Genomic DNA, 23,776 nt, shown 5'->3' on the forward strand with positions numbered 1-23,776 from the left:
CAGTCTTCTGAGATCTGACAGGTTGTCAGGTGTAAGAGGGATTAGATTTGTTCTCTACTGCTCCAGGGAGAAGACATGGGGTCAATGGATGGACACTGGAGAAAGCAGATTTCAATTCAATATAAATAATAATTATAGCTGTGCAACAATGGAACAGGTTACTTAATAAGGGTAGTAAGCTTCTGTAACTTGTAAGATTCATGTAGTATGTGGATGACAATTTGTCAGGTATTGACTGAGAGGTCGGACTAAAGATGGCTTATAAGGTCCTTTCCAGTTTCAAGAGCCCATATATGTTTCCAAATGATCACAGTCTAATTGTAGGAGGAGGATATAATCACATACCACTCCCCAGGTTTCCTGGGAATGTCCTATCAGGATAAAATCTGCATGATGAATTATTGGCCATTCTTATTTTAAACAATGGCAGGTCTGCTGACTGTGGAAAACTCATCACAAGAAGTAAGTATCTGGCAGCCCCAGGTGGCCTCCTCTAATGCAAAGGAAGGACAAGCATTGGTTTTGAAAAGACTGCTACCCAGCATTTCAGGAACTGCATTGTCACCTAACTGTAAATAGTATGACCCCAGATATTAGCATAATCTGCCCTTCTGTTTCAGTCTATTTAGAGGAGGATGGAAGCATTACTTACAATGTCAATGACCATCGTCCTTAATGATTGTCTTTGCTTTTTGGTCAAATTCTGGAAAATGTCACAGTTTTCCTCCTGCAGCAACTTGAAGCCCACAGCTAAATGATGGTTCTCCAGGACTGAGGAGTCATTGTACATCAAGGCAAGTTCAGAATCTGGAAGAAAAGCAGGAAGCAAAAAGATAAATGTAGCTTATCTCCAGCATACTTGTTTTTTATTTTTTTCAGATGTTGATCTGCCTCCGGGTTAGGCCTGTCCTTCTCCTCAGCAGACTGAGACCTATCATTGACATAAGAGGGCTGAGAATACAAAGTAGTGGAAGAAGACCTGGGGTGAGCATCAGGAGACTGGTTCTTACTTAGTCTCCTGCTGACCAGTCCTGGGGCCCAGGCAAGTCAATCAGTTTCTCCTGAGCTTCAGTTTGCTTTCTATGACAGGAGAGTGGACCAGGTCATCTCTAAGGTTCTTTTTCCCCTCTCTTAAAAAAAAAAAAAAAACAACCCTATGGTAGTATAAGCCTTATGTGATAAGACACTGTTGCTGTGATTTTCAATTTTTTGCAAGATTGCAGAAAATGAGTTGTTTTACATCTGATCCCTGGGGACAGAACCTTAAACTGTGTACAATGGAGGAGGAATCCTGCAATTTATGGGTTAGTAATCCTCTTAATTTAAGGAATTCAAACAGTTACTTTGGATATTTAAGTGTTAATGTTGACTTCCAGATTTTTTTCTCCATCATTTTGGATACTTTTCAAAGTGTAAGCTTCAACCACTGGTTATACTTGTTCTTACAAGGATGATGACAGGGATGGTAAAACACCACTATACCCTATTTCCCCCAGTGGGTTTCACAGAGGGAGCCTAGTGTCAAGCTTTCTTTCTATGACCTCATTATTCCTTCTGCTGCAATCACTCTCCTGGGACACGTGAATCTTCTGCATGAAGAAATCCTGCATAAATAAACCCTTTCTATAGTTAGTGCAGGTCCAGGGCTAAGATGATAAAAAGAGGCTAGGGGCATCAAAGCAAACAAACAAACAAGATTATCAGTGAATGCAACATTCTTTTCTCTTTAAACCTGTGAAGTTTGGGGTGAAAAATTTCCCCTAACAGCCCATCTGAGCACCTTCTCTACAATTTACAATCCTTGGGAGCTGCCTGAGGCATCTGGAGGCTAAGTGACTTGGTCAGGGTTAGGGCCTATGTCGAAGTTGGGACTTCCTGACTTGAGGCCAGGTTTACTCCACCCACTTTGTCTTGGTCGCTGTGCCTTTCCACTGTACTCTTTCCCCAAGAGAGCTGGACAACTACTTTCCCTATATATTACAAGTACATTTACTTGAAAAACCATCATACTCATTTTTGTTGTTGTTTAGTCTTTTCAATTGTATCCAATTCTTCATGAACCCATTTGGGATCCCATTATTGCCAAAAATATTGGAGTAGTCTATCACCTTCTTCAGCTCATTTTACAGATGAGGAAACTGAGGCAAACAGGGTGAAGTGACTTGCCCAGGGTCACACTACTAGTGTCTGAGGCCACATTTGAACTCAAGACTCTAGGTCTGACACTGTATGTACTGCACCACCTAAATGTTTAACACCATTATCATTATTAATTACAATGAATAGTTTCTTATGGAATGAGAACTGGAAAGGAACTCAGATCATCTAATCTAGCATTCCTGTTTTACAAATGAAGGAAACTAAGGCCCAGAAAGGTCAAAGGTTTTGCAGAGGGACTTGAACCCAGGACCTACATCTCCAAACCCATAGCTTTTCTCCCTTCTTCTATACAATCCTGGCCACTGCTTCTGGTTACTCAGTTCACTGAAATTCTACACATATGGTTAAGTTAGGAACCATGGAAAATCAACACAGATAAACATACTATAAGAAACTAAGCATTCATTTAAAATATAATTACTACAGGTTGTTCAAATATGAAACAAAACTCCTGAGAAAATTATAATTCAATCCCACGAGAGAAACCTCACTGAGATCTTCCTCAGGACCATTTACGATATTTAAGAATATATCAAATTTAAATGTGCATTTCACAAAAGCATGATGTATTCATAGCCTACTCATCAGGCTTCTAGCAGACTATGCTAATTTCTTATATTTCAATGGTGAAAATAATTGGTGTGAATGAAGCTGCCAATGCCCTTTTGACAGGCCTTATTTTTCAGTACCATCACCCTCATTAGGCTGTGGTGTCCTCTTACAGAGATTACTCAGTTTTCCAATAAGCCTTCCAAGTTCTGTTCCTTCTAATCCAACCTATATCCTAACATGTAGCTCTGAGCCCATCACTTTTTAGCTTGATGCCCAACACCTTCTAGGCAATGTGAGAATGTAATCTCCTTGTGAGGGCAGAATGTTTCACACTTAAGTCCCCCAATGCCTGAAACATGGTAGGCACTTAATAAATACTTGATCACTGACAGTCTAATGGTCACAAATATCTTTCCATGTATCTCATAGTATTCCCTTTCATATATCTTAAACTGCAAAAAACCAAACCAAAACAAAAAACAAACCTTGGTCTACTCAGTATCCCCTTAAGTGTCTGAAATCTTGCCATCTTTGTGGCTTTATCTATGTTTTCCTACCTATCTAACTTCAATCTCCAGATGTTGAAATCTTACACATTCTTCAAGGTCAAGATCAGATGCTACCTCCTTCTATAAGTTTTAACCTAGTCTCTCTAGCTGAAAGTTCTCTCTCTTTCCTCTAAGCTACAAAACAGGGTTATGAGAGTTACCATGACTACTTTGTAGTATCATTATTTGCATAGGTCTTATTTTCCTTACCTAGATTCTAAGTTCCTTGAGAGAGGATATAATTTAATTTAAAAGAGAATTGAATTCATTTATATTCTGTCTACATAGTGGATGCTTTTAGAGGAGAAACACAGGCAATCCAGGACTCTTTGTATAAGAGTAAACATTTTCCACCATATAGCTCCAGTTAGGAGAAATCTGGTCGGTGGATGGACATTAGAGGAAGCAGATTTTGACTGAGTATAAATAATAATTAGAGCTATCCAAAAATGGGGAAACTTAAGGGCTCTGAGATCATCACTTCATTATCCCCATGGCATATTGATTCATGACTCAGTTCTATGAAGACCATCTGGTGCAGTGAAGCTCACTCACAATGAGCTACCAGAAAAACTAAGGGCCACAAAGAGTTGCTGGTATTTTTTAAAGCCATATTGGGGAAAAGACAAAGATCCCAAAAAGGACTGTGCTGCTGCTCAGGGTCAAAATTTGACAAAATCATTCATGGTATGCATGAGACAGAGAGATGTGGGGTAGACAATAGTATAATTAGATGGATTTAAGACTGAATGACTACTTTGGCTGAATCCAAAAGGCAGTCATTGCTATTTGAATGTAAAATTAGAAGCCAAAGATGACAATAAGCTGTGAAGAATAGCTAACAAGGACAGAGTTTGGATCCAGAAAAATAATGAGAGACTAGAACATTGGGCAAAATATGATAAAATGAAATCTCGTTAAGAACAAAGTGAAGCCTTATGCTTAAAAAAGATCAACTTCACAAGTACAGTAAGGGAAGTGTCTGGCAAATATTAACAGCCTAACACATATTTTTTAATTCATATAAGATAGGAAGGATATGACTAGATAGCTGTTGATCTGACAGCTGAAAACATATTTCAGTATGGACTTCAAACTCCAATATGAGTTAACATATTGTAATATGGTGATTCAGGAGATAGTCTGGACTGCAGCGGTTAGTAATGCTCTACTCTGATCTGGTCAGTCTACATCTAAAGTCCTCTTCAGTTGTAAGCACCGTATTTTAGGAAGGACAATGATTAGCTAGAGAGAAAGGTCCAATGCTACTGCTGTAAGGTTTGGAGTTTGAGGGTGTTCAAAATATACTGGCCCATATGACTAATGCACTGAAATCATGTAGGCCAAGTCTTTACATAAGAACAAGAGATGGATGTGTAGTAGAGAGAGTCTGGAGAATGACAACTAGCATGGTGAAAGGCCTCAAAATCATGACATATGAAAACTGGTTGAAGGAGCTCAACTGTTTAAACTGTGGAAGAGAATCACTTACTGCACATGTGCATTAAGGGATGACCTCCACAAAAAGCTACGTCCTCTAAATCATCAGAAATGACAGAATTAAGAAAAGTGGCAGAAGTTACAAAGAAGTAATGGGGAGGGGGATGGATAAGGAAAGATACATAGCAATAGAACTACTCTACAGCAGAAAGGGAGAGAACGAGCATTTATGTAGTGCCTACTATATGCCAGGCACTGTGTTAAGTGCTTCATAAATAGTCTCTTGTTTGATCTAATTTATGAAGTACTAAATTCCCCAAGAAAAAAATGGATGAACATGTTTTAGGTTGTAAGAGGGCCTTTGAATGAGGGTAAGGGTTGGACTTGATGGATAAAGAATCACAGAATTTCACAGTTGGAAAGGACTCCAACTCTTACACTGATGATCCCAAATTATCAGGTAAATATTAAATTAATTTTGGGTCAAGAAGTCATGTACTACATACCATGTTTCCCCGATAATAAGACACTGTCTTATTAAATTTTTTGGACAGAAAAACACCAGAGGGCTTATTTTCAGGGGAGGGCTTATTTTAATGAACATTAACAGCAATTTTAATAAACAGGTAAATGTGAACAAAAAAATGTACCTTTATTCAATAAGCAAATCACTGGAGAAGAACAGGATGACGCGCTCACTGCTGCAGCTCTGATTGGATGCAGCTTGGAGCGCGGCGTGCGTTTCACCTGGGGGGGATGGTGCATACAGAGGGTACCGTAATGTAGCGTGTAGCGCAGGGGATCACCTTCACTACAGTAGCAATCTCAATAGGGCTTATTTTGGGGGGAGGGCTTATTTTAGAGGAATCTTACACAGTAAGGGGAGGGCTTATTTTCGGGATAGGTCTTATTATCGGGGAAACACGGTAATTTCCCATTGCCTTTGAAATCCTTCAGCACTTAGTCATAGGTTCATAGTTACAAGGTACTGTGTCACCTACTAGGAACACAAAGGCAAAAAGAAAACCCAGTCCTAGCCCTTATGGAGCAAACATTCTTCTGAGGGATACAATATTTAAACAGATAACTAATTACAAGATAGTTTGAGAAGTGAGAGAACACTACCAACTAGGGTGGTCAAGAAAGGCTTCTTATAGAAAACAGGGAGGATCTGCTAAGTTTGGAAGCAAGCTAATAGCTCTAAGAGGCAAATGGAGCTGGAATTTGGAAGTGTGTGACGGAGAGAATACCAAATTCAAGGGACTTCAAAGTAGCCTAGTTGGGTCAGGTCAAGTGTATGAAGAAAGAGTGCTGAAATACTCAACAGGTGTTTATTAAGTAGCTCTTACTATGTGCTGGGGTACAAATCCAAAGAAAGAGTCCCTACCTTCAAAGAAATTACATTGCATTAGAAGAGGAGACTGACTGACAGAAAGACTGAGGGACTTGCCAAAGGTCCCTCAACTAGTTAGTGTCAGAATTATGTCAGGATCCCAAGCCTCCGCACTCTTGGTTTAGCGTTCTTTTCATGGTTATCTTGCTGCCCCTTCTTTCTATAATCATTGCAACTATAATTTTATGAAACATGTGGACAAAGAGAGTTTACTGTTAATTCAAATCAACCACATAATTCTGCTATTTGGACCATGACATCATGAATTACAAGTAACCCAATAGGGCCCCCACTGTTACCCAACATGGCCAGTGATCCCTTTTATCTCTTGGTGATTCATTTTTTAAAAATGTCATTTCTATCAGTAGTCAAAAGCAAGGAAAATAGAACAAACTAAGGGAGAGTGCTTGCTGACCTCTCAACTATCCCATTGTCTATATGACTTTTTCCAGTCCTGTTAAAGATTATTTCTCATTACTTTTTTTTTTTAAGCAATTGGGGTTAAGTAACTTGCTCAAGGTTACACAGCCAGGTGTTTCTGGGTGGGTGCTAAGTGTCTGAGCCTGGGATTCAATCTCCAGGTCTTCTCAACACTGGAGCCGGTGCTCTTACTCGCTGTGCTACCTGGCCGCCCCTCTCATTACTTTTAACTGAAGTAGAAATAAATGATCCCTATGAGGCTAGAGAGATATTTTTATATTGCTATCTTTAAAACATTACTCTTCTTAAAAGGCAAAATTGAATATAAAATGCAATACAATACAAAGAACAATATTTGGAATCAGAAGATCTGGGTCCAAAACACCTCGACCACTTACTACCTTCTGTGATTTTGGTCACTGGGTCCCATTTCCTCATTATATAATTGAGAAGGTTGGACTAGATGGTTTCTGGGTCCTTTGTGGCTCTAGATCTATGATCCCATTGGTTCTTAGCTGACATTTCATTAAAAAAAAGGATCAAAACTCATTTCACAGGTGATAGCTCAAACTGTGGTCCTTATTTAAAAGTCAATAGCATCCCATAATTACTCTGAATTCTCAGGGAAAAAACCAACACACACACATTTAATGCTGGTCACAGATGTGAAATAAGGCAATATAAGTCCCATAAAATATCTTATAAATAAACGTCTTTTCTTTTGTGTTGCTTTGAGCTATGATTCCATGGTAATACCATATTGTTATTTATGAGTTCTCTGGAGAAGGATTATTTATCTGCTGTTCCTAAATAGTCTGAATCGCAAATGGTGTTCTGTGCTCCAGTCCCTTCACTCCGTTCTTCTTCCAGGCTGCTGAAATGCACTTGCTATCAACACATCTCAAAAACTGGGTGACATTCCCAATCCTCCTTTTTGTGAGTGAGTCAATAAATTGCATTTTCCTATAGGGTAACCCTAAGGCTATTAAATGATGTAAAAATAGATCCAAATAATCCCTTGGGTATGTGTTAATCCCTCCCAAAGCAGGGCTAAGGCTGAAACTCTATCTTTAAATTTGGCTGCACTGGTGGTAAGGAAGGGTGAATTCATACTAGGGCATTGAAAATGCTGAAAACATGTGCATATGGGTTAAGAGAAGACAATAATCCACAGATTAATCACTGAAATGAAAGTCAGGGGATACCAAAAGCTCATATAGGTCCTTCTTCTTCATTGATAGGAATCAGATCATTTAAAAATGTTTTATATTTTAGCTTCCTCTGGTTCCATAGGATTAACTAATCTGTCACTTCAGTTTATTAATTTGAGACATCATAGGAATATCCCTTCTGATATTCTGACTGAACATCCTTTCATAACCTTGTCATTTGAACAATCCCTTTCAAGAGGATTTCTGCATACCATGCAGGAAAAATCCCCTGTGGATAGACATCCTGCATGGCATGGTAGAAAGAAAAATGGGTTTGGAGTCTTCTGCTCAGGACTGAATCTTGATTTTGTCACTCAGGATTTGTGTGATCCTGGGCAAGACCTGGCTGGGTTAAGCTTTCCTCAGATGTAGTAAGGGGGTTGAGTTCAACGACTTTTAAGATTCTTTCCAACTAACTGTAAGGCCTAGATTTTTGATACTGGTTATGAGCTACTCAGGACAGATGGCTTCTAGTAAAAGAAAATTTTTTGTTAATGAAACAGCATATGAAGAAAAGAGAAGCTTTTGTCTGTCTCACCATGAGAAAAGTACTAAATTGGAAGAACACTAGAAAGAGTTAAGGCTCCAGAGAGAATAAGGTAAAGGACAAGGTTAATATGAATTCTCTCCCTAATTTCATTTTCCATTTGGAACAAATTTCCAAATCTGCACCATTCTGTGCAACAGCTACCTATGCTGTATCTATCCCCAAGCTTTCTACTTGTGAATAACTAACTCCAGGAAAACAATAAGAAACAGCTATTTAGAGAGGAGTGCTATAATTCAGCTCTTGCTAGCTCTGGTTCACATCATGTGTCTAGTACAGCATGAAGGTAATTTACATAATTAAATTACATAAAAAGAAAAATGATTAAATGCCACTAGTCACGCGTCTCAAAAAGCAGGGCCACATGGAGGGATACAGAAAGCATTTGATTTTCTCTTTTTCCACAGAATTGTTCCGAAATGCCTAACTCTTAGTAACAAAATCCTCTTTTCCCTTTCTCCCACCCTAACATCCCCCTTCCCTCTCCAGTGCCCAAATTAAAAAACCAACATCGACCATACGTACTTGTATTAATCAGGAACTGGTTTGAAACCCCAGGGTGATCCACATCATGTATTGCACTGGCAAAAATTGCCGCAAGAATCTCCAAATCTGTGAACACTGCCTGGAAATCCAAACATAGATAAGATCAGTGATTTAGGCAATAAGCCTGACAATGATTAGTGGACTGAAAACGGGATTTCCCAAGGAGCAGGAAGAAACTTCAAACAAATGTTTTAATATCATGATGGGGAGGGCAGAAAAGGCCTCACTGCCCTATGGTAATTTGTAAAATATCAATGATACTGTGCTTGTACTGCTTCATTCACAGCATTATCAGAGAAGTATTGGGTAAATGTGAGTGATAATGGTGATGACAACGCATGCCTGCACCTTTAACTCCATTCACAGGAAAAAAAAAAATTTCAACTCCATTTTGTATTCTCAATGATGAAATTAAAATAACACTACCAAAAATTTGCTTTTCATAAAAATGGCTTAAACTGTAGGAATGCTTTACAAAATGTTCCTAGATACATCCAAAAACTATAAAAGAAAACCACTGCATTATTTTCTGTTGTGACAGTGGTATTACTTTAATGAGAACCATCATGACTATAGAAATGAATGAAGGAAATAACTTTAAAAATAAAAATTAGCAAAATAATTAGAAGTGTTTTTTTTCCTCTTTAAAACCATTTGGAAAAGTAAATTGCTTCACAATTTATTCATGTATTTTAAGCTCTTCATAAACTGGCCCATTACTACATTTCCACTCTATTTTACTCCCCTCTAAGTACACTATGATCTAGCAAATAAGCTATAGACTAAATTCCTTCCCAACTTCTTTCCCAGTCTTGCCAGCTGTTTGTGACTTCCCCTTTGATCTACTCTGTCCTATATTTACCTAGTTATTTACATGTTGTTTCTTGCATTAAAATGTGAGCTTCTTGAGAGTAGCAACTCTTTCTGTCTTTCTCTGTATCCTCAGAGGTTAGTATGATAGGGTTTAGTCAATGCTTGTTGTTTTGGCTTGATAATTTTAAAGAATTTCTTATTCCTGGGGGCGGCCAGGTAGCACAGCGAGTAAGAGTACTGGCTCCAGTGTTGAGAAGACCTGGAGATCGAATCCCGGGCTCAGATACTCAGCACCACACCCAGAAATAACTGGCCGTGTAACCTTGAGCAAGTTACTTAACCCCAATTGCTTTAAAAAAAAAAAAAAGAATTTCTTATTCCAAGGTAAAAATCAAGAGTTACTTTTTCCAATGCATTTTATAGGATGAGTGAATAAGTCACTCATTAATTATTCACAATCCATAAACTATTATAAAGATTAGTTATTCTCTGATAAAGTCCTTTTCTCAACTATATAGGGAACTGAACCAAATTTATAAAAATAAGAGCCATTCCCCAAATAATAAATGGTCAAGGGATATAAACAGGCAATTTTCAGAAAAAAAAAAAACAACAAAGCTAACAATATGAAAACAAAAGCCAACATATTAAAAAAATGCACCTTGGATTAGAGAAATGACTGCACACCTATCAAATTTCCAACATGACAGAAAAGGAAAATGACAAGTGCTGGAGGGGATGTGCAAAAATAGAGATACTAATGCACTGTTGGTGGAGTTGTGAACTGATCCAAACATTCTGGAGAACAATTTAGAATTATGTCTAAAGGGCTATAGAACAGTGCATACCCTTTGACCCAGTTATACCACTACTTTATCTCTATCACAAAGAGAGAGATTAAATAAAAGGGAAAAAGACCTATATGTAAAAAAATATTTATAACAGCTTTTTTGCAGGGGCAAAGGATGGGAAATTGAGGGAATGCCCATCAACTGGGGAATAGCTAAACAAGTTATGATATATGGTTGTTATGGAATACTATTGTACAATAAGAAATGATGGGTGATAAGAAGGATGTTTTCAGAAAAAAACATGGAACTGAAGCAAAGTGAAGTGAGCAGAACCATGAGACCATCATACATAGTAAAAGCAATATTGTACAATGACTAGCTGTGAATAAGTTTGGTATTCTCAGCAATACAATGATCCGAGACAATTCCAAAGGAACCATGATGAAAAATGCTATCCACCTTCGGAAAGATAACTGATGAACTATGAGTACAGATTGGAACACACTTTTTTCACAAAAAAAGCAACTAATTGCTACTGGACAAAAAAAGGTAAAGAAAACAAGCTTTCCCTAAGGCCAGTTGAAGATGTCACATCTCTGCTTTTTACATATGAAAATGATGTCAACTGAGTCACTTCAATGAAGAGACAGACTAAAAGATGAATTTGCCAAATATGAAAAACTGACTAAAGATCACATACAAATCTTAATAGAATGATCTCAAAGTTTTGACTTTGGTTCTACAAGTTATTTCTAGAAAATCCAATTAAAACCTTGCATTAGGTGGTACTGAAGTGAGGCCAGAACAGCAATATATACAATGATAAGAATAAATCATTAAAGGCAATTAATTCAGAAAGAGGGCAATGACCAATGCTGAATCTGTAGGTCGGGAGACAAGGGATGCCAAATGCGAGAGATTTGTACAGACGCAGCTGATAAATAGGTTGATTTTGCTTGATCGTTTTCCTTTGTGGAGGAAATGCAATGGAGAATTCTGAGATGGGGATGAGGGAAAGGAAATGCAGAGAAATGATGATGTTTAAAAAACAACAACATTAAGACATTAATAAACAAGGGACCTAGAGATCTAGAATATAGTTTAAACTGAATATGGAGAAAAAGGAATTTTACCTCCAAAGCAGGTGTGGATAGCAGCACATGGGTGGACTGAACTACATCCGCGGCATGAATGTTGTTGTGATACGCCACATCAGCATGGTAATGGTCTTCTAGAGTCATCAGGTATGTAATTAAAGTGTCTACTGGAATTTTAAATGTTTTTAACAAATCCCGTTCCTAGAGAAAGGGGGGGAAAACTGTCAAAAATTTTTTTGGTTTGTTGTTTTCTTTGAAAAACTTTTTTTTTATTATTTTGAAGCTTAGGAAATATAAGTGATTTGCCCAAGCTCTCAAAGGAAGGAAGTGGTAGAGGTACGATTCAAACTCCTGGTCCTGTGACTCCATGTTGATGAGACCAAAACTACCGTTCGGTCAGGAAAGTGGAATCCAGGAAGTAACTGAAGGAGCCCTGGGCACACTAAGTCCAAATCATAACTGAACCATCCTTTCTGGTGGCCATATGATTTCAGGTCAGATTTTTTTCTTTGATCTCTGGAAATCAGCTATAGATGCCAAAAAGGATCACTTTTTCATTTCAATGGAAGAAGTAGCAGGTCATACCTATTTCTTTAGCAACTGAGTCATACTGTCTGATTCCAACATTATTTGTGAGTATATAGTTGACCACCCCAGCCCTATGACTCCCTATGAATATCTAAATATTTAAAGCTGGGTGTTCTCACAACGAAAAAATGGACTGGAAAAGAAAAGAAACAGGGAATCCAGGATAAGGATCAAGGTCAACTTTGGGGTGATCCAGTGGGGTTCTGTGGAACAAGTTTGATTTTTAAGTCAGCTTTCAATTCAATGTCCTATTTACAAATTATCCAAAAACCTGATTTTTACTGAGCTTCAATCTTTTTGCACCTAGTGTTTTATGAAGAGAATAGAAATAACAAAATTGACTAATCTAGGTTTTGCTTATCTTCTTCTGTTCCTCTATTTCCTGTCAGAAGGGGATAACAAGTGGCTAAATACTGCCCACCCCCCTATGGAAAACAGAGTGACAACTCAGGGAGGATCCATAATTTAGACCCTCAACAGTCAGGCCTGAGAACACAGGGTTGTTTTAGCTCTAGCTGCCATACCTGAAAAATGGTGTGCATGATAACTGTCAGAGGTCGATTCCCAGAAAATTCTGCTATTTTGAAAACATGAAGACCCCATTTGTTCACATCTTCTAATTCCTAGGGTCAGAGAAAGATGAATAATTGAAAACAAAGGTTAAAAAAGTAGACTTTCAACAAACACCATTATCCCACACCAGTTTTCAAAGAGTTGACTTCCTGAGAGACAAACAAACTAAAGGCTGAGAGTTCTGTGAGAGGCAGGGAGGCCAGTGGGGTGAGGGGAGGAAGAAGGGGCAGGAATGAACACTCCTCCACAATGCAAGCAGCTCTCCATCAGATGTGTACAAAGTGAAATAGAACTATCTGTTATTATTTGTAATAATAATATTAATAGCTGATATGACACTATAAGGGGGCAGTTAGCTGGAATAGTGGATAGAACATTAGGCCTGGAGGCAGGAAGACCTGAGTTCAAATCTGGCCTCAGACACTTACTAGCTATGTGACCCTGGGCAAGTCAGTTTGTTTGCTTCAGTTTCCTCATCTATAAATGAGTTGGAGAAGAAAGTGGCAAACCACTCCAGTATTTCTCCCAAGAAAATCCCAAACGGTGTCACAAAGAGTTGGGTATAACTTAACAACCAACAATTTATCTCATTTGATCCTCTAACCTGTGAGTATTAGTGGTATTATCATCATTTTACAGAAGAGGAAACTAAGGTCCAGAGAAGTTGAGACTTGTCCACATTGACATGATAAGTATCCAAAGTAGCCTCTCCTGACAACAAATTCAGCATTCTTTCCAAACTTGCTTAAATAAAAAGAAGACTACCATAGATTCTTAATTTTATATAATATATGTAACATATATGTCTATGTTATATATTTCTTATGCATGGATAAAACAAAATGTTATGATACTCTCCCTACAAACCTAAGATACAACAGGTTTTCTTTTCACAGAATAAAAACAATGTACTTTGCATCTGCAGATCCTTTTTCAAGCCTGCATGTGAGCACATATGTCAAATTTATTTCATTATCATACTCAAAAACAACTACCACCACCAACAAACCACTAAGAGGCATGATAACCGTAGGGAGCTCATGATGTTACCTTGGCAAGTCCATCTTCTTGATCGGTTTTCACTCCAAATCGTGGGATACTGGAATTTGTTAAACTAGAACTGTGCATCAATTTCTTGACCCCACTGATTTGGGACATTGGCCTTTTCTTTTTCTCCTTCTCCTTCTGGGTGGGAGAAGGAATCTCCACTTCATGTTGCTTATCTTTAAAACAAAATAAGTATATCATGGAGTGAATTTCTGTTATCATTAGTAACTTCTTGGGTCTTCTTATCTTAGCACACAATTTCCAGTTGAACATGGCATGTCCCACACTAAGGGTTTCCAAAAACCCAGCAGGGAGATTCTTATTTAGGGGATTACATTGAGCAAACCTGTCATTAAATCTATATTCTATAACCAAATATACAATGTATAATAATATGCAAGAGACAGTCATTCATAAACTGCATCTCCCTGTACCAGTTTTGAGTGTACCAGACACATACATATGTATGTATACAACACTTAGATCTATACATGAAAATAAAATTTGATTTCTTTAGAAGTTCATGAATCATGATAATTATGTCACTGTTTTAAAAAAAGGAAAAAAGGCAGGAAATAGAAGCCTGAATATACTTGATAACAAAGTGAAATTTTTTAGAGGAGTTGGGAGTAGTAGTGGCACAGGGCTCCTTCCTCGGGCTTTTCCCGGATTTTAAACTTGTGAACTAAATTTATATTTTAAATACAAAAACCTGCATATTTGATAGTAGAAAATTATCTTGATTTTATTCTTCAGTTCAATGAATATTAATAATGTTGCCTCTACAAAAAGGATTTGTGAGGAAAAGCATGACACATTGGTTTTATATTGAGATAAAAAAGTTAATATGAACCAAGTTTAGATAAAAACAGATAAAATTCATAGCTCAGAACCAAAATGAATGTTGTGAAATTATGAGCAAGGTTCAAAAGGAGAAATATTAGAAGACACCCCCACTCCTTATTAGTGGTGAGGGGTCCATAAGTGTTGTATATTTCACAAACTGTCAGACTTTTTCACCATACTGATCAGTTATCCTGACTGTGTCTTAATCCTTTTTTGATCTTTAAAAATTTCAATTTGTTATATGGAATGGTTCTCTGGGGAACAGAGGAGAAGGGATACTGGGGAAACTTTGGTGATATTTTAAAAAGACATCAGTAAAAACAGTTTTAAAAATTACAAAATATATGCTAAGCACCTAAAAATACAAAAAAAAAAAAAAGGTCCTCTGTGAATGGAAGATTTCTTATTGGCTAGAAATTGAAGATGATGATGATGATGTCGTCTTAGTATCAGGAAAGACTTCATGGAGGAGGTGGTATTTGAGATGGGCTTTAAGGATATGTACAAAAATCCAAAGGCAGACATTTTCTCACTTGGTCAAAAGAAAGTTACTGTTTAAAGTAAGAGAAGTCTCAGAAGCAAGACTATGAGGTGGGAACTGAGTAAATTAGTGTTAATGAAGCACAATATAATATACTATTAGATGTAATTCTGTCTATATATTATACTTTCAAACTTCAGCATATCTCAAAAACTGGACAAAGTTGGGGGCAGCCAGGTAGCACAGCGAGTAAGAGCACTGGCTGCAGTGTCAGAATGACCTGGGCATCGAATCTAGGCTCTGACACTTAGCACCCACCCAGAAACACCTGGCTGTGTAACCTTGAGCAAGTTACTTAACCCTGATTGCTTAAAAAAAAAAAAAAAACTGGACAAAGTGAATGGTTTAAAGAAATGATGCTGGACCTTTTTATTATTTTTAAATTCTAATTACTGCACTGAGTGTATTTTAATTTTGATTTAAACTGATAAATCATACATCAGGATTATTGGATCCTAAACTGTATTCTGCTGTTGAATTGTACTAGGATGTCCATACAGATTATTCCTGTCATTAATAAGCTAACAGTACAGGAAAGAGTAGACAGAGTTAAACCCAGTGTTGCTGGTATAGCCTTCCCTTCAGTTTATGGGGGAAGGGGGGGGGGTTTCCCCTCCCCTCCTCCACCCTCACTTCATTTGAAATTCAATTAGTAGTTTGAAAATGTTCTTCCCACTAGAAAAAAGCTTGTTCACAGTTAGTGCTTTCAAACAGTAGAACATTCTTGAACAAAAAAAAGGAGAGTGTGGGCTTTGAAGTCAGTTTACTGGAGAGAGTCACACGATGGGAATAGAAATTGCATTTTTGATGAATTCATTTTTGCTTTCTGTTGCTTTATATTTCCTCAATGAAAATACCCAAACCTCATTAGAAGTGATTATGAATTCTCTCCAAAAAGGTCATTTATCATTGAATTTTTAACCTGTATTTTTTAACTCCTTGTGTGCCTTTCTTTGGATTTTTTTTTAAGAGGGCATACCCAATGTACTTTAAATAATGGCTAAAGTTATGCAAATCTTGATGTTGATGGCTCCAGTCATGCTCAAAATCTAACTTCCATCAAGGAGAAGGGACATCTAAGCTGATTTGTCACATTTATTCAATCAACACAAAGTGTACATGCTTCAAAGATTTCCAAGACTGTCAGAGAATTCAAAGATATTTCCTAATTTAAAAAAACAATGAGAAAAGATTTCCTGGATAAGGAAGATGGGAGTCATTCTGTTAATAAAATCACTGGCATTATATATTACCCTTTTCCCTCAAAGACAGTGCCCTAAATAAGTACACTACTCTTAAAAGAAAGAGAAGATCATCTTACATATATCATTGCCTTAGCTCCTAGCAATCTCAATAGTTACTAGTTTTTCAATTGTTATTTACATAAAAAATGCTCTTAAGAATTCAGTGGAAGGGGGCAGCCAGGTAGCACAGCGAGTAAGAGCACCGGCTCCAGTGTTGAGAAGACCTGGAGATCGAATCCCGGGCTCAGACACTTAGCACCCACCCAGAAACACCTGGCCGTGTAACCTTGAGCAAGTTACTTAACCCCAACTGCTTAGGGGCGGCCAGGTGGCTCAGCGAGTAAGAGCACCGGCTCCAGTGTTGAGAAGACCTGGAGATCGAATCCCGGGCTCAGATACTCAGCACCACACCCAGAAATAACTGGCCGTGTAACCCTGAGCAAGTTACTTAACCCTTAAAAAAAAAAAAGAATTCAGTGGAAGGGCAGCTAGCTAGCTGTTGCAGTGGACAGAGTACAGGTCTGGGGTCAGGAGGACCTGAGTTCAAATTTGGCCACAGACACATAGTAGCTGGGGGACCCTGGGCAAGCAACTTAACCCCGATTACCTCAAAAAAAAAAAAAACCAGTCAGGTATTCCTCCTAACTTTGTATGTTCCACAATGTCTGCCAAAATACTCAAAAAATGTTTGTTGAATGAATCACTGTGGACTAATTTTTCTATTCCTCTAACTTCCTGAAGGAAGCTGTATAGGGAAAATAAGGCACATGAAAAGAATGCCTTCCCCACCCTAATAGTAGGCTTTGAAAGTATGATTTATATTCCTTGCTAGAGCCAACATTTTTTCTGAAGCACACAATTGAAATTATAAGTGCTGTTCCCTGATTCAACATCTAATATTTTAACTGTATATAAACACAGAAAGGGATATTGCTCAACAAAGTTTTGAATAACAGCTTCTAAAGTCATTTCCACTTTTCCTAGTAGATGATACAACTATGAAAATCTTATTGTCTTCTTTTCACCAAGTTTTCCAATGACATGTTGTCATGTCATGTCATCCCCCAATCCTCATTCAAAGGAAGGTCCAACATATTCAGGGACTATCCCTTTTTATACTTTCATAAAGGTCCTAAATCTGACCAAATAAAGGTGCCACCTTTAAAGCTGACTTCAATGTGAACCTGAATCTATAGACTGCTGATCAATCTTTTTCTTGCTGGACTGGTTAATAGCACCTTATGTGTTTGTCTGTTTCTTTGTTTTTAATAAAAAAGAAATTAAATTTTGGCAGACTCTTTTAAAAACCAAGCCTACTAACTAATACAAGGTCAGGGATTCTTAGCTGAAGGAATTTTCATAGCAGTGGTCTCTTCAGGTCTTGACTCCGTCTAATTTATCAACTTTTCTATCTCCAGACAGGAAATTTCAATGCACCATTCATTCCCAGTAATCTGTGTCAGTGGGCTTTTGTTATTCAAATTAGATTTCATCAAAATAACCTCAAAATGTGTACTATATATTTTCTGTGACAGATGGAATTTTCTCACACTAAATGCTTACTGAATGAACAGAGTGAGTAAGGATTTTTAGAAATACATCTGTAGTTGGTTAAGGATGATCTATGACAAATTATTTTTACTCACAGAGTGGTTGATAAAATATTGAAACCTTACTCTGGTCATGTTCTTTCTCTTGCATGATGACACTGTTTATTGTCGAGGCCATTAATGTTGACCACACCCACAAGGCTTCACACCTTCTAGCCTCAGTTTCTTTATATATAAAATAAGAAAGTTGGGCTGGATAACTTCTTACATTTCTAAATACCACAATGTTATTATTTATCCCTACAGAAAATATAATTAATTACATACTGCTAAGTTATACTAGCAATAAGGACAGGACCTGTGATTTCATGGATACAGAGAATTTTCAGGTAAACCAATTCCCTCTTACCAAAGCTGACCCAAGTCTTCTCTGTATCTTAGAGTCCTAGAGGAACGTCTACACTAGAGCACTGAGAAATGCCTTGCTCAGGCTCGTGAAGCCAGGATGAGAAGGACTTCAAGCCCAGGTTTTCCTGGTCAGCTCTCTAGCCATGATGCCATATTGTCTCTTATACAATGTGTAGTTATATGAAAATGCAGCAATACCCTTATAAGTATTTTTACCCCAAAATACAGCTAGGAGGTAAAGTATATAGAGTGTTGGACCTGGAAATGAACCTGGAGAGAGGAAGACCTGAATCTGAATCCTGTCTGATAACTTACTGGCCAGGTGACTCAGGGGCCAGTAACTTAACTGTTACCTGCCTCAGTTTCCTTATCTGTAAAAAAAAGGATAATAATCACACCAGCCTCAGAGGAATGTTTTGAGGAGTAAATAAAAAAGGATAATATATAGAAAATGCTTTGCAAACCCTGAGGCACAATATAAATGCTAGCTATTATTTTATATTAAATATACACACTCAAAGAAGCAACCCACAATGGAAGCTAAAGGAAGATCTGACTTTTCTTCACATTCCTTTATACTAAGAGGATAATATGATGAAAGAAAATAAATGAAACTGTTTCTTCAATTGTTATCTGAAGGAACTGAGTTCCAACTGGAAAGTATTAATGAACAGAGTTCATTTATATTATTGGTCTTACCTAAAAATGTGTTTGAGATATATTCAGAGACTTGATTTCCAGATCGGCTCATTTCTGAAAGGTGGGTAAGCTCCCGATTAAGCATTCTTTTAAACTGAAAAACAGAAACAAAACCATATATTAAATATAAAGGAAAAAAAGAGAAAAATCAAGCAACAATTTATACACCATGGGATTGACATCCTGGCTCTCACATGGAGTTGCCAGACATAATTTCCTCATCTCTAAAATAATGATTCTGGAGTAGATTAACTCCAAGAATCCAAGTAGCCCTCAAATCTTATAAGCCTAAAACAAATCAATTCTAGGTCAATATATAATTTGCATTTTAAAATTGTTAAAGTTTCTCAAAAACATGAAAAATCAAAGTAGGAAAGGACAACAAATAAAAGATAGGCCATAGAGTATACATACATATTTTAAACGCAATTTAGAAACGCTGAGGCATTTCATATAAATGAGTAAAGATGTAGGTGTTTGTCAACACATATAAACAAGAGTAGACAACATAGAGTCAGAAAAGATAAAGTTCTGAGTTCAAATCCTGTCTCGAACATACCTTATCTACAGGCCCAGAAGCAAGTCATTAAACTTATCAGTGCCTCTTGAGACCAGGGTTCTTAACTTTTCTATGTCTGTCCTCGACTCCTTTGACAATATGGTGCAACCTTTGAGCTTCTCTCAGAATAATGTTTTTAAATGCATAAAATTTAAAATTTACAGAATTAGAAATAAAACCAATTATGTTAAAATAAAGATGTATTTTTTTTTCTTTACTCAAACTCACAGACACCCAGGTTAACCATTCCTTCTCTAAAATATTAAGTTCCAGGCGAGGTGCTGCATTGGTAAGAGCTGAGTATACATATTACTTCTCCTTTACCAATGAAGTTGCAAGTCTGGCTAAAAAAATACAAAACATAAGACAATTCATCTATTTTATTTTCATTGCTAGCTTAAATAGACTGTACAAGTAACATAAGAAAAAAAGTTTGATCTGTTACTCAACAATATAAATCTTTTTTCAGAACAAGCATAATTGAGTTTTGATTCATTACTATATTAGTTATTAGACTTATTACATATTTTAGTTTCAATCATGTAAAAGCTTAATGTTTTACTTGAAAAACTGGTATCCTTCTAACATAATACTCCAATAACTGGAATATAGGGATGATGATGATGCTGATGATGATGATGATGATGATGATGATGATGAACAACAATATCAGCTAACATATGAAGTGCCAGGTGCTGTGCTAAGCATTTTATATCTATTAACTCAATTGATCCACACAACAACCCTGGGAAGTAGATGCTATTATTAAAAATTTACAGATAAGGAAACTGAGGCAGAGGTTAAGTGACTTGCACTAAAATGTCTAAGACTGTATCTGGAATCAGGTTTTCCTGATTCTAGGCCCAGGGTTCTGTGAAGTGTACAGGTTCCCTACGAATGAAGTGTTAAGATCTCATAACTTAGTAAAGATTCATTTGCTGGAATTTACCACCCTTCTTCCATTGGTAAAATATCTAAAAATCACACAGAGTCAATTATTCCTATACTTTACTATTCTTTAATATATTTCACTGGTTCTAGAGTGCCTGGTTATCCAAAAAGGACAAGAATAACATATGAAATAAGCAAAGGATCCCTGGACCTCCTACTTCATAGAGGTCTTCAACAGTCCTCTGCTCTGATGGCTCCCACCATCTTGTTGCAGTCTAATGCCTGTTCAGAATAGACTTTCTTGTTCTTCTCCAAACTAGCTTCTCTCAACATTCCTTGTAATTTCTCTTAAATGAAGCAAAATGAAAATAACTGGACAGAGTAGGCACTCTAGTATTTTCTGAATAAAGGAAAAAAGACTTCTCTGATATCATTTTTGAGTCAGTCTTTTTGTAAATACCTCTTACTCCACATGGATAAAGAGAGGTATGTGGGTGACTGTAAGACTAGATTCTAATTCTGGAGGAAACTAACTTAATATTAATAATTACTAACATTTAGAGAATTCTTTGGGGCAGCTAGATGGCACAGTGGATAGAGCGCCAGGCCTGCATTCAAATCCAGCTTCAGATGCTTACTAGCTGTGTGACCCTGGGTAAGTGACTTAACCCTGTTTGCCTCAGTTCTTCAACTGCAAAATGAACTGGAGTAGGAAAAAGCAAACAACTTTAGTATCTATTCCAAGAAAACTCCAAGTGGGGTCATGAAGACAGGCAACTGAATTAGGCAGCTCAGTGGTGCAGTAAATTCCAATGGGGTTGGAATCAGAAAGACTCATCCTCATGAGTTCATATCCAACCTCAAACATTTAGTAGCTGTGTGACCCTGGGCAAGTCACTTAATCCTGTTTGCCTCAGTTCCTCTGTAAAATAAGCTAGAAAAGGAAATGTCAAATCACTCCAGTATCTTTGCCAAGAAGACCCCAAACAGGGTCACAAAGAGAGTCAGCTTTAACTGAACAACAAAGAGAATTCTTTAAAGTTTGCAAAGAGCTTGATGCAAGTTATCTCATTTGATCCTCAAAGCCATGTGAAATAGGTGCTATTAAACCCATTTGACAAATGAAGAGCACAGAGGCTTGGAAAAGTCAGATTGACTGGAACAGGCATTTGACCCAATGTTTGTACTAGGATTTGAACTCAGGTCTTCCTTACTCCAAGTCCACAGTTCAATCCACTATACCAGCAGTATTCAAAGTATGGTTTAGGGAACCCCTGAGGGTCCCAGAGACACTTTCAGAGGGTTTTATGAAGTCAAAACTATTTTCATAATAATGTTCAGATATTTTGATTTCTAATCTATTGATATCTATAATCCACATAATAAAGCTCTTTGGAGTCATAAATAATTTTTAAGAATGTAAAGTGGGAAGGGAGTACTATAGCCAAAAAAATTTGAGAAACACTTCACTATACCATCCTGCCTCCAACAAATTCCCTTGGCAAATCACTTACAGTTTTCATTCTTGATCCATACCTGCCCCCAAACTGAGTAAAAGGATTTCACTATTACTACAGAGTGTTGTAGTAAACTGCTAAAAGTAAAATTCGGCTAATATCATTAGAGTAAAAATGAAAGAAATTATTGCTGTTACCACAGTCTCATCTGGTAATAAATGTTATAGGGGTTGACTCTCAAAAGAGCCAAAACATTTGTTGCTGTGATTTTGAACCTCTTAAAAAGAATGATTTCTAATTTTTGATGCCTTCAAGAAATCTGCTCATCAAATCATCTAAAACAGTGTCTAGATATTTCTGCCCATCTTTCACAATGTCCTATTTTCCACCAGAGATTCAATAAGCCATCCTTCAAAAAGTATTACTAAGGACCTAGTATGGGCACTATGCTATGTGGTGAAGATATACAATCAAAAAATAAAACTGTCCCTGATCTCAGAGAGTTTACAATCAAAAGTAGATACATACACAAGTAGATTCACAGGATTATGAATTTAAAGCTGGAAGAGATCTTGGAAGTCAAGTGCAATGCCCTTACTATAAAAATGAGGAAAATAGGGAAAAATGGGGAAAAAATTTGTAACTTAAAATCTGGTAGAAATGAATGATGTAAACCAGAAGTTAATAAAGCATTTGAGAAAAATAAAATAAAATAAATAAAAATGAGGAAACTGAGGTAAGTTAAGTGACTTGTCCCAGGTCACACAGATGGGAAGTTATTAAGGAAGAATTGTAAACTAGAGTTTCACTCTACTCATTATACCACACTGCCTAGATCAATAGAATGCACAGTATTCCTTAAGTAATTTCTGTGCACCTGATTAACTACTTTATTAAGACTAGAAGATACAACGATCAAGTACCTGAATATATTTTCATTAGTAATATATGCTCAATGGGACCACCTCCTGTTCCACAGGAAAATAGCAGTGGCATGATCATTACTATAATATCACCATCCCTTAACATTTCCAGAGAGCCTCAAATAACCTTTAAATAGAGGTCTCTTCTTTAGTGCCTGTAATTCATGCTAAGAAAATTAATATCTTTGGTTTGATGAAGTATAGTTTGGTATATAGGATCTAAAGTCAGACCAAGTCAGGTTCAAACTCTCGCTCTAACACTAGCCATATGATCTAGGAAAAATGACTTAATCTTGAGTTTTCTTTCCTTTTTAAAATGGGAAAAAAAAACCACTTTTATTGATATATATCTCACAATTTGTTGTGAGGAAGGTCTTTTTTCAATTGTAAAACCTGATCATTTTACTTTATATCAAATATGGTCACTTTCTTAACTGAATTCTATAAGACATGCTGAGAAGCAAACATCTGAACTGAATCTGCTAAGTCCATTTCATTCATCTTTTTAAACTGAGATCCGTCGATAGTTTTATAGAAGGTTAAGATAAGTGTGCCAATACAGACGCAGCCCCACAGTGATCTAAGATTACCCGAGGGATACAGGCAACCCAGGAATGGGAGGCAGACACATCCATTCTCCCAAATCCTCCCTTCAGGTCCTCCTCCTATCCCCCCATGGCACTAAGTAATACTGTCCAGTCCCTAAGCGGAGGCAAGCCTAGCTTTTCCACAAAACCGACACATACACGCTCATACACAGTGAAGCATTCCTTCTGAAATACATTAAAGTACTCTATGATTTTATTCAGGGCAGAATTTATATAAGCAGAAAGGCTCAGAATCTTTTAGGAAGATAACAGTTAAAGAAATAGGTGTAACTATAAATATAACCGGCTTTTCCCCGAGTTGCTTGGTAGGCTTTTGTACATGAC

The 23,776-nt window shown here is 37.1% G+C and overlaps 1 protein-coding gene across 14 annotated transcripts in view; it reads right to left on the bottom strand.

The window, feature by feature from the left end:
• Positions 1–23,776, bottom strand: part of PDE4D (phosphodiesterase 4D) — a 1,918,796-nt gene that overhangs the window by 8,314 nt on the left and 1,886,706 nt on the right. For all 14 annotated transcript variants that reach the window (XM_069096357.1, XM_069096351.1, XM_069096355.1 and 11 more), the window contains 6 exons: positions 19,015–19,108; positions 13,730–13,902; positions 12,631–12,729; positions 11,555–11,719; positions 8,797–8,896; positions 653–807 (listed from right to left, as the gene is read on the bottom strand). In XM_069096357.1, the coding sequence (XP_068952458.1) occupies positions 653–807; positions 8,797–8,896; positions 11,555–11,719; positions 12,631–12,729; positions 13,730–13,902; positions 19,015–19,108 (786 nt within the window). The remainder of the gene's footprint in view (positions 1–652; positions 808–8,796; positions 8,897–11,554; positions 11,720–12,630; positions 12,730–13,729; positions 13,903–19,014; positions 19,109–23,776) is intronic.

Source organism: Petaurus breviceps, unplaced genomic scaffold (assembly GCF_028583685.1).
Source record: "Petaurus breviceps papuanus isolate PSGF00001 unplaced genomic scaffold, PetGlider_PUasm1.0 229, whole genome shotgun sequence".
NCBI classification, from domain to species: domain Eukaryota; kingdom Metazoa; phylum Chordata; class Mammalia; order Diprotodontia; family Petauridae; genus Petaurus; species Petaurus breviceps.